Below are 18,084 nucleotides of genomic sequence, written 5' to 3' on the forward strand. Positions count from 1 at the left end.
GTATCTGTCTAACTTTCTCAGGAGTTAAAACTACAGTTGATGATGATACTATGATGGCAATACAACGTTTGCTGGGTCAGCTAGTATTAAATTAAGTCTTTCTTTTATTAACAGGGAACTGGTGACATTATACTTGACTCCTGCGTGGACTATTGGAATGGCAAGGACCTCACGCCCATTTCACCTTCGGATAGGAAGAAAATTATTGACTTCTACCAGCGAAACTCACTCACTGCATATTGCACAGCTTTCGCCTACAAGTGAGTATTGAACTTGAGAAGGGAAGAGGCGAGCGTCCGTGGCGCATAGGGTCCTTACCTCTCCCTGCCCCCCCCCCCCCCTTTATGCGCCAACCCAAAGAAATTTAAAGAGACCAACAATAACACGGCCGTTAAGCTTTCCCCTTAAGGCGAAGAGTAAGCAGAAAACACGCAAATATGGTGTTTTTAGACAAGTTTTGTGGTGAAAGTATAGCATTTCGAGCTATGAACACTACTTAATCCTGTTACACATATCCTTAAGACTTATTTGTAGGTTGCTAATGCTTGCTGTTGGTTATAGTTAACACTGCCAAGCCTTTTTGAACTACCACTTTTCTTTGAAGCTAAACAAGTTTTTTGGCATGGCGTGACGAATTTTTTTGGTACTTCTCTCAGAAAAGTTATTTTTATAGCTTGTACTTTTTTGTGTAGGTTCATTTATTCAGATTATTAGAGAATAACGAGGATTGTAAGCATATAAACTGTTTTCCACGCAAGAATTTTGAAAATATTGGGTTTGTTACATAGATGGCGGGCCGGCAGCCGTGAACTCATATCGCTCAAGGTCGCTGGCATTTGGTGTCGCCTTAATCGGAGCAGCGGTCAATTGACCTCTACTAACCAAATGACGTTTGATACGCGATCAGTCGACATTTAGACACAGAACATGCAACGCGAAACGAATATGGCTCACAGAAACATTACCATCAACGTTGAGTAGTTAACTTAAAGAATATAAATATTAAAACGTATTTGGCCATTCACACAATATAATTAGCATTGAACTTACAATTATTATACCGCTTTTGTCGGGCAGCCATATCTCCCGCAAAAATTGGGTGACATAGACTTCATAGTGAGAAACTTACAGAAACATTCGGTGAAATATTTCCTAACCTTAACATTAGTATTAGCCTCATTGCACCTGAATTCAGAAATCTAGTATTCGATATCTTCACCTCTTAAATTACTAATGTCTCTTTCAATTCGGTCATTTAGATAAATTTATTTTTTAATAACAAATCACTTAAATTGTCACACTATTTTTGTTGTATTTTAGGCCCCTTACGCGCGGCATCACATCCGCATTGGCACAGTACTACCTAGAGCTGCCTGCCGACCGCCACGTGTTCACGCCGCAATCACAGTCTTGGGCCGACGCTCCCGCTCTGCACTTCCATTCCACTGGTAAATATCACGTATAGACCTACACAAATAAAATTTGAAAAACAAAATTTTATGAACGATGTGGGATTCGAACCCACGACCTCCGGCGTTCCGTGCCGGTGCTCTAACCAATTGAGCTAACCGTTCGAGTACCGCCTCGTTATAAAATTCTGTTTGCTTTGTTCAACTCTCAGGTTGTGGCTTCATCTACAGGATCCACTTTACAGTTGATAACCTGCTCAACCCCAATATTTGCATATTAGGAAATTGACTTGAGATGTCGCTCTTGTAAATCTAAACAATATGTTATGTTTTTAAAGTGATAACCCTCACTTCTAGGATAACTACACAAATAAAATTTGAAAAACAAAATTTTATGAACGATACGGGATTCGAATTTTAATTTTATTTTTTTTTAGAATAAATAAAAGTCGCAAGGTGCGAGGTCGGGGCTATACGGCGTGTGACCCAGTAATTCCAAATTTGACGCCGCCAAATAGTCGACCAGTCGCGTGGCGAAGAAGATCGTACTGCTACGTCGTTTCTCCCGAACTTTTTCCAAGAAAAGTAGCAAACAATTGTTAGTGTCCTACTCTGCAGTAATTTTTGTTCGATACGAAGGACGAGGCCACCATTTCAATTTCGAGATCATAACAATAAATTCAGCTTTAATCTCCCGAAATGTAAACCACAGCCTTAGAGCAACCTCCGTTAATTCTGTCAACCATTTCACGGCACCAATGAACACGACAGATTTTTTGGGCCTAGGTCAAATTGTTAGGAATCCACCGGGCTCAGAGCATACCTTCTTGGCCGCTAAAGATTCTTTTCACTTAACTCAAACCGATGTCTAAGCTTGTCTGAATCTTCTGATAGATCACTCTTTTATACTCATGCAGGTCATCGGTAAGATTAGTGACACCACGGTTAAACTCATTTAACCAGTTGTAAACAGTGGCACGAGATGGGGCTTCATCTTTAAAGGCAATCGTAGACTATCATAACTTTCTTTTTCTCATAACTTTCAATGTAAGAATAAAATTCCACGAAAATTCTCTCGCGTTAAATTCAAGCTGACTTGACATAGCCAAATGACAAATAAATAAAATACATACTTACTCAATAATATAAGCAAAGATATTCCATTTTCAAAATTTAAGTTTATTCTTTACGTAAGTAGCCAGGTCTAAAAATTTTCGGTGTCACCCTCGTACCGCATATCGCGTAACATACTCTGGGAAGTAATTTCTAAAGTAACGTCTAATTCATACATTTCCTATCTGTATATTATTGTTTCCAACATACTTTTGTATCGTGGTCATTCCCACGACATTACCCAAAGAAAAATGTTTTTTTTTATGTAAGAGAGGACGATTGGTGCCATCCATTCTCTCAGAAGAATCCCACAGCGTTTTTTATGAAGGTCGGTAAGGTTGACATGTCGTATCGACCTTGAAACGAACTAAACAGCCTAGAAGAAAATATCTTGAAAACCATATTATGGAGGAACATTTCAGAATCCCACCAGTGGGAGGCTCCTTTGCACAGGATTCCGGCTAGATTATAAGTACCACAACGGCGCCTATTTGAGCCGTGAAGCAGTAATGTGTAAGCACTGTGTTTCGGTCTGAAGGGCGCCGTAGCTAGTGAAATTACTGGGCAAATGAGACTTAACATCTTATGTCTCAAGGTGACGACCGCAGTTCTAGTTCTTCTTGAAAAACACCAAAAATTCTTAGCGGCACTGCATTGTAATCGGCAGGGCGTATCAATTACCATCAGCTGAACGTCCTGCTCGTCTCGTCCCTTATTTTCATAAAAACAATCCTAGTATGGTGTGACGGTGGAATCCTGTATAGTCGAATGATGTTCAATATCTCAATTATTTTCGTAACACATTTATTAACGTAAATTACAGATTCATTATTATTCAACGAGGTGACGGACGATGACGTCACTGATGCTGAAGGATATTTCGACCTGCAGTGTAATCAGGCAAGTAAACAGTTTTGATACTTGGTAGGTGCTGTGCAACTACCAATTTTAAGAACAATGCAACCGCGATTTATCCAAGTAAATATTTTTATCTACACCCATGCTTTAAATCCTCTATTAAAGATTCTGAAACAGTTAGCTTATTGCCAACATTAAAACAACCAATGTTCTAATAACCATTACATCATCCAAACGAGTGTTGTAATGTTGTACTGAATTTCATAACAACACTCCTATGTTTTTTTTCGATCCCTTCATGCGCAAAGAGTTTCAACAGACAGCCACATTCTTATTGTTCGATGCGTGGTATCTGTATGAATTTCAAAAAAAGAACATTTCCGTTTACGCGCGTTCCTCACTACCAGAACGCCACGCGCCGTAAAAAAAAAGTAGGTTATTCGAATCCCCGCCATTTTTCTTCGATATTTTTATTGTTTTGTTTACAAAAAATGAGCGATTCATTATAAACTGTGAATATTCGAGTGAATTTTAATTATTGCACTATACAATATGTAAATTACTACAAAAACAAATAATTGTTTCATTAATACTTATTTTATTTGTATATAATCAGTAATGAATGATATTAGGTTACTACTAGGACTGGTGTTATAATGTTAGCAGTAAGCTAACTGTTTCAGAATCTTTTAGAGGATTCATATTCTGGGTGTAGATAAAGTCTTGTATGCAACTGTTGATAATTAGGTATTAAAACACTCATGTGATACTATTATCACACATAAATCCACATTCGTGTTTTAATACCCCTTATTACACAACAGTTGCATAAATAACTATAAATTTCTTCCTTTTTAATACGCTTTTATTAGCTTCATACATATGTTAGTATGTAACGGAATCTTTCAACATGATTTTGACCCCCTTCAAAACGTCGGATTAACTCTAAATTTGGCATACTTATTAAGGACCGATCACAATTCAATATAACAAAAAAAATGAGAAAAAAATAATAGTTTAAAAAAGTACGCTTTTATAGAAAATCCCACTAAAAAATAGAAAATAAATCTTACTAAATTTGAATTAAAAATAGTGTAAGAAAATATTATTTAATTGTAAAAAAACAAAGCACGGCACAAGTACACACATACGTTGTATAAAATGTAATGTAAAATGCTAGAAGTGTAAATTTTGATTGATAAGAGCCACTTCTTCTCATTAAAACCCAACTTTGCTGAAGTGGAAGGTGGTAAAATCTTTGACGATCATTACTTGAGTGAATAAATGTTATTTCTTTCTTTCTATATTGATTATTAATCTCAAGGTGGTATTATAAAGGCAACGTCAACTGTCAGTGACCACAGACTAAGTAACATTTGGAGTCAGTAAATTCACCTGATTGTAAATGATTACCGCTGCCTATGCTCTTTTGAATCACCAAATAGTTAAAAGGCATAAAAGGCATTTATTTTGTCAAAACTGATTCCTTAAGAATTCTTTTTGATGTCATTTCTAATAACTACTAGATACTACTACCGCTTCGGAAACAAATGGCGCTCTGAGAGAGAAGAAGCGGCGCAAGAATTCTTTTTTTGCGCTATTTTCAATAAAATATACAATATTGTACAGTCATTTCTATCGCTATATATATATATAAATTTATTTATAGATAATGCCTGAACAGTGGCTGGGACTTTATTATAGAAGTGTATACATTTACCCTTAAAGCTATTATGTATCTTATGAAGCCTACTAGAATTAGTAGTACAAGCAATCCCTTATTTCTAGTGTTATAATATTTCACAGGAACGTTTCTGGGTGTAGATGGAAATAGGGGCTTTTTTGAAGGCGCCTTTGTTGTATGAACCTGAAAAACCACGCAAATTTTCATTTTACATCAATCAGTCTAACGAACGTCTCGCATTGAAATTCTGTAAAGCTTTTCGTTCGCCGTAATCGATGTGATTTTTTTTTTTAATTTTCCAATATCAAAATTGTTTTTGGAAAATTTATTTTCGCAGTATTTAAACCAAAGAGTATAATATTATATAGGGAACAGAGAGCCCTCTCGACGCATTATGAGCTGTCTATTTGAAACTAGCGCCATCTGGAGATTGGCCCCGGAAATAACTATTATAAGCTCCAAATTATTAAATTCATTTTTAATGTTGTGACGCAATTAAATAACTAACTCTACTTTGAATGTAGGTATTGCAATTTTATACCATGTTGAAATTGCGCGTAGAGTTAGTTATTTAATTTTGCCACAGCATAGAACATAAATAATAGATTTAGTGGTGTAAATATGCGAAATGAAACACGAGAGCTACATTCATGCGCTAACGCTAGAAGTAGCCGCCATTTTATGACTAGTGGGCAGAGACACAACTAAAGAAAAGTTGAAAGGTTTCAAAGCGAGTGACAGCTGCCAAAGCTTTCATTTTGGGGCCAACTAACAGATGGCACTACAGTCTTCTGAAAACGTCACTATAAGGCGTCTGCCCCACCCCTGATTTAAACGTAGTGTGTGGTCGCGATGTGCAGGTTTTCATTGGTATGGTGACGATGCAGTACCAAGCTCAGAGCGACATGGTGGAGCTCATAGAGAGGCTGGAGCGAGCCTGCATACGCTTCGTGCACTTCAGCAAGGAGAATGAGCTCAGGTACCTCTCATTTTTTGAATATCCAGCTCGCAGGACATATGCTCGATTTGGACCAACGCTGTATGTAAGACTTTTTTTATAACAATAAGATACCAGACGAACAGGACGTTCAGCTGATGGTAGGTGATACGCCCTGTCCATTACAATGCAGCGCCGTTGAGGATTCTCAAAAAACCCAGAAGTTTTGAGCGGACTTCAATTGCGCTCGTTACCTTAAGACATAAGATGTTAAGTCTCATTTGCTCAGTAATTTCACAAGCTACGGCGCCCTTCAGACCGAAATACAATAATGCTTACACATTACTGCTTCACATCTAGCTGGCGTCCTGTGCAAAGGAGCCTCCCACTGGTGAACTGACTGCTTGTCTGACATCCATAGGTCATGCTTGGTAGAATACAAATTTATGTACCGTGCTTTATTAGTTCTATGATGAACTTTTTTTTACTGAGAAGATATATTTGTTACATAAACAAACAAATTATACTAAAAAAGGATTAAAAATAAATATTTATTATATTGTTATTTAATAAATTCTGACATCTCATCAGTCTCGTACCAGATTTTGGCGAGACAACACGTCCTGAGGATATGCCTCGTGTAGAGGCGAAACACGTGTCGAATTATTTAAATACAAATATTGGCGGAATTAACACTCAAGAAAACTTAAATCATTTGTATAACTATGGATTTCCGCAAAGTAACGCCTACTTCAATAAATTTTCTTAAATTGCGACATAAAAACAAAGTTACCTATGGTTTTCGAGGCTATTGTATGTGTCCAAAATTTTAAAGCAACAATTAAAATACCTACGACCAATTCAATATTACATAGTAATCTATCTATGTATTATTTGATTGGTTCTCAAAAATATTCAAACAACTTATTTCTTTGTTAATATTTTTAACTATAAATATTGTAACTTTCTCTTTTCAGATCTCGTGTATTCAGTGAAAAGATGGGTTTGGAATCCGGCTGGAACTGCCACATATCCCTTATGGCACAATCGCAAGATAGGTATGTACATCAACATAATATATACATGCATATTAATTTAATAATTATTTTATTAAATAATTAATTTATTTTATTTAGGCTACACATTCAAACATAGTACAGTATAACGTAAGAAGGTCCAATAGGCTAGCTTCAAATTTTATCTATTAGAATTTTGTTTGACACACATTACTTTGGGAGTGAAAGAATAATTAGTCCGTCAGTATACATGTTAGGTTTTATAAAGTATTCTACATCACAATAACTTTCTTTTGCAATGTTTTTACTCCCTTAAATTTAAAATAGGGTCACCAGTTCCAATCAAAAACCATTTGTGTATATTTTAATATACAAAATAACTCCCCTACATACGCGATGTCGACTTATTACCAGTACAACTTTCGCGCAAGTTTAGGTATTGAGGCCTCGTACTTATCGTTCGGTCATAAAAATGGTACATGGCAATATAGTCATTAACACTATGCCTGGTGATAGACTAACGATATGTAAGGAGAGTACTCTGTATTCGATTCTCGTTCTTATAATGTAGTCAAATAAGTTTTTAACAAATTTCCCTATAAATAACTATTGTGTGGATACATATCCGCACTGCGTGATTATATCATTATTTAAGCGCAAGCGCCAACAGGTTCATGTGATCCCCGTCCCGCTTTCTACTTTCGCGCCCCGCAATTAGCGTGTAATCCGTGCGTCTGTGCGTTGAATCATGCGTTGCATTATTACTAACTTAAATTTCGGTTAAAATTTACTCACCAGTGAGTTAATATTTGTAATTATTATGACAGATACTCACGATATTTATTTTATTGATTTGATGCCGATATTTCGATCCAATTGCTCGTATCGAAGTCACGGCGGCCGTCATAATAATTACAATGTTAAAGTTCCGCGATGATATAACTTTAAAACATTTAATATTTGTTTTTATTTTTTTTAATAGGTATATAATCGCCAAATATTGCTTTCTCAGTATCTTTAGTATCTCGCTAGTCAAGCACGATAGATAAATTAATGAACATTAAACAGTTTATTTTCGTTGAATTGTAATTTAACAGACACTTAAATAGTATAAATAAACATTACACTAATATTAATTACTTTCTATATGTCTTCATTCATTTTGTATGAGTACAAAAAACATATATTCATGAACACTGTACAGCATTTATTATTAATTACGCTTCCTTTCAATGATGAGTGTTCTAGGTAATTATTAGAAATTAGATTCCTCTGATGTGATTTCAATGTTTATTATTTTCAATCCCTTCTCCCCTATGACTCCTTCGCATACGATTTTATCATTTCTATTTATATTACTTTTACTTTACATCTTAACTATCGCATATAACTAAAAGTAAATCTTTGAAATGTATTTTATTTGATGTTTTTAATACAACTGCTTACGTGTATGAAATGTTTTGTAAATAATAACAGTAGCGTTTTTCCTTTAATACAAGTGCATTGAGCGAAACGATTCATTTATTTAAATTAAATACTTTCTAAAAGAATTACAACGCGTGTAACTATATTTTACATTAGGTTTTCGTGTCAAATTTACAATTTTAATTATTATTAATTTGAACCGACGTCAACGCTGCCGGATTTTACAAGGACACATTACGCAATAACCTGATGTAAAAATACATTTACAATTAATTACACACTTAATAATCCTTTAAAAAGCATTTTATTTAAATATTTGTATAATACTCGCGTATACAAGGAAAATACTGAAATGCCACTTGGTGGCGTAGTCTTTGAGAGAGTCACAATTTTTATTGATCCTAAAATTATCTCAAATTCTTCAAATTAAATACAGCTATTATAAATAAATAAGTAAAAAATTCACATATACGGCTTGGATGATGGAATTCTACAACCACGCGTGTCGCAAGAAACTTCGCCTCTTTCAGCCACTTTATAGAATCATATGTCGGCTGCAATATTCCCGAAACAATACGACTTAGGGACACACAAGCAAAGAGCGTACTCCCTCCTAAAAGACCGGTCAAACATCTCTTAACCATATTGCAGATGTCAATAGGGGGGTTGTTTATTCATTTTCCATCAAATGTTTGCCCCCTCTAATATAAAAAAAAAACAATATATGTTAGTCACGCGATTTGTGTATAACAGATTATTGGATGTCGTGGATTATATATTTCGATCAAGCGTCTAGAACATCTGTGTGTACACCACAGTTGCATGGCCACTGAGATATAGTTTAAAATAATGTTATAATGGTGTTATTAAGGTGGACTAGACGACTTAGATCTTTCGATCGTGTTGCAAAATTATCTTCTTTTAAATTTTTTATGTGCCTAAATCTGTGTGTAATAATAAAATATCAATTTCTAATATCATCTGAAATGTTAGCTTTTTCATTTTTCAGAGAATTAAAACATTGGTGCTCAAGTACATTAGTATAAAATGCTTGTAAATTCGAAACTTGAAATGAATTTTTATAAGTTTTAGACTAGTGATGTGAATTTTTTCCTGACTATCGATATTAGCACTTTTATTTGATGCACCTACTTATAACGTTCTTTGAAATATGATAAGGCTTTTACAAGCGTCGATACTTTTCTAATAAGAAAGCGGGTGTTGTCGACAGCAAGCCGAACTCGCCGCTTTCGTCGCAAACGCTGATCCGCGACCGTCCTAACACCGCAACGATCAATAGGCCCGATACGGGTGACAACTTACTCTTTAGGTTTGTTGCTTTTGATGTTCTCTGTAGAACCTTTGCGATACGTCATGTCCTCGTTGCCTGCACTATGATAAATATCAAATTCGATACCAAAGTTGAAAGGATATTTTATTGATCATAATATTATCAAATCATTTGTATGACATATTACGTTTTATTGAACTATTTTAATATTAATATTTAGCAGAATAAACGCATGAAATTATAATTTAAAACCTTAAAATAATGTAGAATCCATAACCGCTTTTGCGAATTAGTCTCATTGCCTTTTTGCCTATCGTTATATCATGAAAGTATATTTTGACTATTGTTACGACTTGGTAGACTGACACTAACTGCAGAGGTTATATATTTTACTTAAAACTGCATTGAAATAGCGCTGGTTGAACGATTATAAAAATAAATGTCTTGAACCTCAAAGCATAAGTAATTATTAGTAGATAAGAAATACCATTCAAAGAAGAAAAACCACTCTCCTACTTAAGACCGACGTATAGAAGCGGCTTTGCCGCTGTTTAGTTTTATCTGTGCGCTGAAAAGTTTACTAGTGCAGGATTGTCCAGACTATGTTGCATTGGAGAAACCGTCCTTGGGCATCACTTGTGTTGATGCAGATGTCCATGGCCGGTTGCCTCACCACTTCCAATGACGTGAGCCTCTTGCCCGTTCTTACCTATATAAAAAAAGATTAATTTTTATGAGTTGTTTGAAACTTGTACGTTACGTTGTCATATTAAAGGTAGGTATCGATAACTTCAACTACCCCATCCCTAGCTATCGCATTAATTCAAATATTATAATATTCATTATGCTATCGAATAACATTGATCAATTATACATTGGATTAAAGGTACTTCACGGCCTGAAAAATCGCAAAAGAGCGGCACAAACGAACGTGTTACCTTGTTTGTGTTTTAACCTATAGTCGGCACGCGAGTTGAATGCCTGGCTTAGGAATGTGCTACTGCTATGACAGTCATATCGATGAATTACTCACAAAGAAGCAGCTGTGGCTGTATTATTTAAGAATAAAATATTGTTAAACACTTTATAAAAAAATGCTTAACCATAGTTGGCAAACGTGCTCAAATGATTCGAATGAATGAATCGAAGGCCCAACACTCCCCACACATAAACATAGTTAAATCAACACTTCTAGATCACAAAAAAGGTCGGAGTTTCATATTTTATTATTTAATAATGCAAACGTGCTATATACGACAAGTTTTATTAGAAAGGACAATTGGCTTGTAAAATTTTATACTTTTTAGATATCTTTGTCGATAGAACCTTACCTTGAGGCGTTAAGTTTGGATTGATAGATGTTTAAAAACTAATAATTACTACATATTATGATACAATAAAAGATGTCAGTTTTAAGTGTCGATGTATTGTCGATGATATGACGTATCGTTCGTTTAATACCATAACGTCCAAGCCTTTGCATATGTTATTGTACTAAGATTGATTGCTTGTACTATATCTGTAACTATATCGTGTTATTTTTAGTCGATAAACCATTCAAATATCTTTCCATATAAATAGTTTGCGATATCAATATTCTATAAAGGGTTTGGTGTTTCCTGAGTTACATAATATCTTATACGCTTTGCATGGATGTAATGTTTTTGTTAACTACAATTCATACCAGCTTGTTTATTTGTCAGGCATGCATAGACTTCGGCATGGATCTTGAGAGGTGAACGAAATCGATGTGCAGGTCTCAGTCTATCTAAATTAGACGTAGTTAAACAGAAAGGACCCAGACGACACAAAGACACCTTTATAGGCATTTGAAGTTTCGGCTCTACATAATCTTCCATATAAATTTCCTGTAATATAATATAATATCCTGTATGAATAAAAAAACACACAAATAAAATTTTAAAAACAAAATATTATGAACGATGCGGGATTCGAACCCACGACCTCCGGCGTTCCGTGCCGGTGCTCTAACCGACTGAGCTAACCGTTCGAGTACCGCCTCGTTATAAAATTCTGTTTGCTTTGTCCAACTCACAGGTTGTGGCACGGAACGCCAGAGGTCGTGGGTTCGAATCCCGCATCGTTCATAAAATTTTGTATTTCAAATTCTATTTGTGTATTAATCCTAGAAGTGAGGGTTATCACTTTAAAAACATAACATATTGTTTAAATGAAAAAACAGTTTGCGTTGTAAGGGTTTTCACTACATGACATTTTCGAACTTAAGGAGTACGATGGCATACTTAACTGTATTTTGACCAAAGTCTGGTTTGAGTCCTTTTTGCATAACTACGTCCAATTGTTGTAGCATTACTCACTAACCGGGTTAAAATAGTATTTGTAATAGTAATGCCACAGCTCAAGATCAGTGCAGCAACTATATTGTACAGTAAACATACAAAGATAACGTTATATCGCTTCACGCATTGCTTTTTCGCACAAAATTCTTTCAAATTAAGTTAATTTGTTGATTTAATGCCTTACATCATGTATACGTTTAGATAGACTATGACAGATGTCAAAACTTCGAAAAAAATTGATTTTAGTACTAACCTCTATTATGAGCAATTCAAGTACACTAACACAAAGTGTCATACAAATCGTAAGTGTGAGACGTAGCTTCTCACTAAAGTATTATTCCTGGCCTGTTTTTTTTTTTAGTTTATTTGCCAATACAGAACAAATACATACATTTTTATGAAATAAGTACCACGAAAACCTCACGGGTTTATCTGGGTACCTAGAGCCGTTCAATTATTTTTTTCCAAATCCTATTATTTTTTCAGGAAGTATCTTTTAAAGTGAGTTTTGATTTTCGTGGTATTTATGTACATTTCTTGCAGCTCTTTGGGCAGTTCGTGTATAATGTAATCTGGTATTACGTTATTGACCGTTCTCTTCCCATATTATTAATTTTTGGTAAAATGTATTTATCGGTTGTCTAACAGCAAAAGACTCTATCTAGACGTATAAATTATCTAAGTGAATCGCATGTTCTATGTTTTTGTTTAATCACTTCTCAAGATACACAATATAACACAAGTCACTAATAATCAAATTTGCACATTACTTTGTATACCAATTGTTTGGGTGGGGGTATATAAACTGGTATAAACGGGAATCTGGGATGGATGGTCCTGTGATGGAAGCGGGAGTTATTTCTTACCATTAAGTGACCCTTTTAACTCCAATGTCCGAATAACGTAAGTCTCAATATGAATTATAAGATAGGAGACGCCTACTTAATGAAAATTTGTATTTAAGCCTTCTGGCGATTTATTTAGAGTCGTATCTATTCTTTCTATATAAACTATGTGTACCTACATATTTCCACGTTCACAATGAAAGTACATAGAACTTTTTAAATGCTTATTTTCAAAACAGACTTACGTATTATTTATATACAAGTCCATAGTAATTAAAGTTTTAGTAAAGGTTTAAAAAATAATTGGAAAAGCTGCAACGCATTTTCACCTTCTGATTTTTCTTTTAGCATTGAGTAAGTGATCATCTTGTTGCTGATGATCATTGCGAATGGTCATCCTTTAATGCATAAATGTAGTATAAAATACTTTTTTTTTCATTATAAAATCGTTACAAACAAAAAAAAATGCAATTGATCTTAGCTTAATTGTGTATTTAGTAAATTACATAATATACTAGCTGACCCAACAAACGTTGTATTAACATACAAAAAAAAAATTTTTTGGGCAATAAAAAATAAATGTCGGCCGATTCTCCGACCTATCTATATGCACACTAAATATCATACAAATCGGTTCAGCCGTTTCAGAGGAGTTTTGTAACAAACTACGTGACACGAGAATTTTATAAATTAGAATGATCACTAGTATTTTTTTTATCACAATTATTACACTTACACGTTAGAAACAAAATAATTGGGTGCCTTTTCACAATAACTTCTAGTCATAATACCTATTTGAGATGCTATTGTGCTCGACAGCCCGGTGTTGCCATGAGTTGATTAAAACGATGACGTAGGTAATCGGCTGACCTACATGATTTTCTCGACTTTATTTTTGAAGAATCAGAAAAGCTAAAACTGTGTTGACAGCATTTCCAAACGTTAAATTTTTAAACACCTTACATACTTAAATACTTGGAGTTAATTCTCTGGATATTATTAAACCAAGTTGGTGCAAATTATAATGGAATCCAACTGTTTAGTGGTAATATGACGTCATCGAAGGCTCTATCCATGTCGGCCCCTGGTGCCATCAACCTGGAGCAAGGTACTGTCAAGTTTGACAATGAGGTCAAGAAGACCAGGCATTCCATCACAACGCAGAATACGGTAAGTGTTTTCAATATGTTTCTATAGACCTATATTATCTTTAAAAATTGTTATGTTTATTTACTCTTATACTTTAGTATAAGAGTAAAGTAGTAGTAGTAGTAAGTAGTCTTTTTAATGTTAAAATTTCTTATAGATTTTAATTTAAAAAAAACGTAGCAAACAAACACTGCATACTTATAGACTACAGGCCCATGTCCAAAAATAGATGGGTCATATAAACCACCAAGTGACGTATGTAGGATGAAAATCAATAACTTATAGGTCTTACATTGTTATATTTCTCAGTGTTATGCAATATGCGTTGTGTATAGGACAAACCGCCATCGTGACGTCAGGTACAAACACTTCATAGAACACCAAACAAAAGTAACGTTTGTATATACAAACTAATATATTATATGTATATATGTCCCTTACAATTACAGTTCGCGGAGGCTGTAAGGCTCAATGATAGTGGGTGAAGGTGATCATTGGACACCAAGTGAGCCCTATTCACTGTCGGTTGACATAAAAGAATAATCGAGAAACCTATTGTTAGAAATGCTTGTATACGAAATTAATTTTTTTCATTTGAGTTTGGGGTAGATAAAAAAATTTATATTTTTGTGACGTTAGTTATAGAGCGTCTTCGCGGTGGCTACCAATTCTTAGTATTTATTCTGAAGAAATTTATCTATAAATTATATTTTATAAAATGCCCCCGCCAAAAACCATCTCCGCCACATCAACTTTTAAAGAGGAAAATTCCATTAAAATCGCTAAAATTTCAATATTACAGTAACATGTAATAATATAAGAATTATTTCCTATATCTATGTCCATTTCATTCCCAACTGCAGGAATTACACTTTCTTCAAATTTAGTTTCATTTTTGAGGAAATGTTCTATTTCATTACCTATTTTCTAGGTTTATCTTTTTTTTATGAATAAGGGACGAGACCAGCAGGACGTTCAGCTGACGATAATTGATATTAGAATGCAGCGCCGTTCAAGATTATTGAAGAACCCAAAAGTTCTGAGCGGCAATACAACTGCACTCGTCACCTTGAGACATAAGATGTCAAGTCTCATTTGCCCAGTAATTTCACTAGCTGCGGCGCCCTTCAGACCGAAACACAGTAAATTTTACACATTACTGCCTCACGGCAGAAATAGTCGCCGATATATATATGACTTATAACAAACCTCTTTTACACCAGCAGTTGTAAATTAAAAAGGGCAAGTTGTTACAAATTTGGCTAATGTCATTTCAAATTAAATATAGCACGTAGAACGGAATAGTATGGAGGGGCGGGAGTCCTCTCGTGATTCGGTGCTGGATGCGGGCAGCGAATCTCCCAACGACGGGTGTCGCTCGCTCTCCTGTCTCACCGACTCCACCGACCATTCTGCACCGCTGCACTTCGACATGAGTAACCGGGTAAGTACTGTAACGCGTGAGTCCTCCCTCACACTCGGGATCGTTGCAGAATAAAAAAATCTTCTTCTTTTAATAATAATAATAAATTTATTTATTTCAGGCAGCATTGCCCATATATTGTTAGTATTAACTTATTCTAGGATTAGTAATATTACAAAGATTTATTTTTAGATTTAAGAATAATATTCCATTTTCTATTAATATAATTATGTACATTATTTAAGACTCTTAATATACTATTTTCATTTTTATTAATTCTATCCCTAATTGAAAAATCTTTTTCCTCAGAATAGCATAAAAATCATCTACTCTGTATAAGGCAAACATTTGAGATGCACTACAAAAACGTGGTAATACCAAGAACATCCTAAAAGCATTATTATATTGAACTCTAAAAATGTTAATAGTTTAATTTTTTACTTCACCCACAAGTTACTTGTATAAAAGGACTGACAGTAGGTGATGAACAGTAGCTTTTTGACATTCCTACTGCACTTCTGAAATCTTCTAATTATCATGTTCGCCCTAACTGACAAATTTCTTCTCTCTCTCTCTCTATATCATCATCATCACTCACTTTAAATAAATGTTTTCTTATTTATACATTCTTTCACTTTCTATTAAATATTGGGCCGAAGGCCGGCCGTTCTTATTCTACTTCATTCTCTAATCTCTTTTATTCAATTCTTCTGATTTGCGTCACTATTCTAATTTTATAATAAAATATTCTTTAGCGTTACAGCCAACCATTGAACAACGAGTTCTTATATGCGGATAAGAACTCCTTGTTACAGTATCTACAGCTTCTATGAAGCTTACGGCATTACCAACATTTACCCTATAAACATCATCTGCAGTTCAGCTCCCATCAAACACAGTAAAAAAAGATTAATCTTATTATGATTATGTATGTATGGGTTGTAATAATTTTGCCATCATTAAAATTTATTTATAAGTACCTTACCTTGTATTTCTCGCCAAATTTGGGATTACCTTTTTTGTTACAACAATAAGCTACGTCATTTAATAGTGAAAATGAAAAAAACTCCGACTGATATTGCAGAGAAGAAGAGCAAATAGATAAGATAAAATATACAGCCAGCCTTGTAAAAGATCTTCCATTTTGCCAAAACTCATTGAATGAATGAATGAAATGTTTGATTTAATCTTACACAAGTTCTATAATTTATGGATTTTATATATTTAACACGCAAATACTATATAATATATACAGGGTGTCCCAAAGTTATGGGACATGAAGTGAAGTACCTTAAATATCGAAGATAGGCTATTTTACTGAAAGAAGACTTTATGTTATTTTTAAAAGTTAGTAATTCTGCATTCAAAGATTTTCTAAAAATTACTTGCCTCGTCTAGGAATCGAACCGACTTAATAATAATAATATAGCCTTTATTCAGATCCTTACTAACATAGAGAACTAACAATACTCAAACATAAAACATTAGAAACAAAATAACTTATTCTAGTATTTGTATTTTTTTTATTTTTTGTGAATCTAAAAAAAAAAGAAAAAAAAAATCGAACCGACTTAAATGTAAAAAAAAACACCCCTACTTTTATGATGCCAATCGAAAGAATGGCCGAAAACTAAAAACTCTTCTTAAGTAACATAGTATTACATATTTCGGTTTTTGTCTATATTATTATATAGTTAATTCCGTCATCCGTGATTAAAGATTAAAGCCTAACTATTGCTAAGTTGTGGTAAATAGTAAATATCACAATGACCTACATGAATAAATGGCTTAATTTTTAGTTTATCCTTAGTGGGGTCCTTGGTTGGCGGTTGTGCTTTAGTATGAATTTATTACTTGTTAACCACAATAGCAAACATCGATAGATAGAACAGCCTGTCCAGTGGTATTTAAACAGGTCAGTGTTGTAAACTAAAGAGATGGAATGCATAGAAATGACCTCGAGGAACAAACAATACATTGACACGAATACCTTCAATTTTATGCTAGGCAAAGCTGCCACGCGGCATCGAGAACATTCGGCCGCACATAGAGCAGGTTGACAACGTGCCGCTTCTGGTGTCGCTTTTTACGGACTGCACGCCGAGCTCTGTTCGCACCATGATCCAGATCATGCAGGTGTGTTCCTCGAATCTTAGAAATTTAGACTCGATCACTTTTTTAAGCGTATTACTTTCAATTTTAATAGTTGGTTAAAAAATGTGGGTAGGTACAGACTACAACAGTCGGAGGCTCCTTTGCACCGGATGCCGGCTAGATTATGGGTACCACAACGGCGCCTATTTCTGCCGTGAAGCAGTAATGTGTAAGCATTACTGTGTTTCGGTCTGAAGGGGTTTCCTGGACAGTGCGGTTTTCAAGGAGCTTTCTTCCACGTACTACAAAGCTGGAATGAGCTTCCTTGTGCGGTGTTTCCGGGTCGATACGACATAGGTACCTCCAAAAAAAGCGCGTACACCTCCCTTAAAGGCCGGCAACGCTCCTGTGACTCCTCTGAGTGTTGCAAGAGAATGTGGGCGGCGGTGATCACTTAACACACAACGTACGCTCGTTTGTTCTCCTATTTCATAACAAAAGGCCCCGTAGCTAGTTAAA

The 18,084-nt window shown here is 34.8% G+C and overlaps 1 protein-coding gene across 3 annotated transcripts in view; it reads left to right on the top strand.

Annotated features, from left to right (window-relative positions):
* Positions 1-18,084, top strand: part of LOC126969467 (transmembrane protein 94) — a 61,602-nt gene that overhangs the window by 25,675 nt on the left and 17,843 nt on the right. For 2 of the 3 annotated variants that reach the window (XM_050814910.1, XM_050814911.1), the window contains exons 12-20: positions 115-260; positions 1,321-1,448; positions 3,346-3,422; positions 5,925-6,043; positions 6,979-7,059; positions 9,674-9,772; positions 13,943-14,069; positions 15,337-15,492; positions 17,479-17,607. In XM_050814910.1, the coding sequence (XP_050670867.1) occupies positions 115-260; positions 1,321-1,448; positions 3,346-3,422; positions 5,925-6,043; positions 6,979-7,059; positions 9,674-9,772; positions 13,943-14,069; positions 15,337-15,492; positions 17,479-17,607 (1,062 nt within the window). The remainder of the gene's footprint in view (positions 1-114; positions 261-1,320; positions 1,449-3,345; positions 3,423-5,924; positions 6,044-6,978; positions 7,060-9,673; positions 9,773-13,942; positions 14,070-15,336; positions 15,493-17,478; positions 17,608-18,084) is intronic. The other variant, XM_050814912.1, reaches the window with a different exon arrangement.

This window comes from Leptidea sinapis, chromosome 18 (genome assembly GCF_905404315.1).
Source record: "Leptidea sinapis chromosome 18, ilLepSina1.1, whole genome shotgun sequence".
Taxonomy (NCBI): Eukaryota; Metazoa; Arthropoda; class Insecta; order Lepidoptera; family Pieridae; genus Leptidea; species Leptidea sinapis.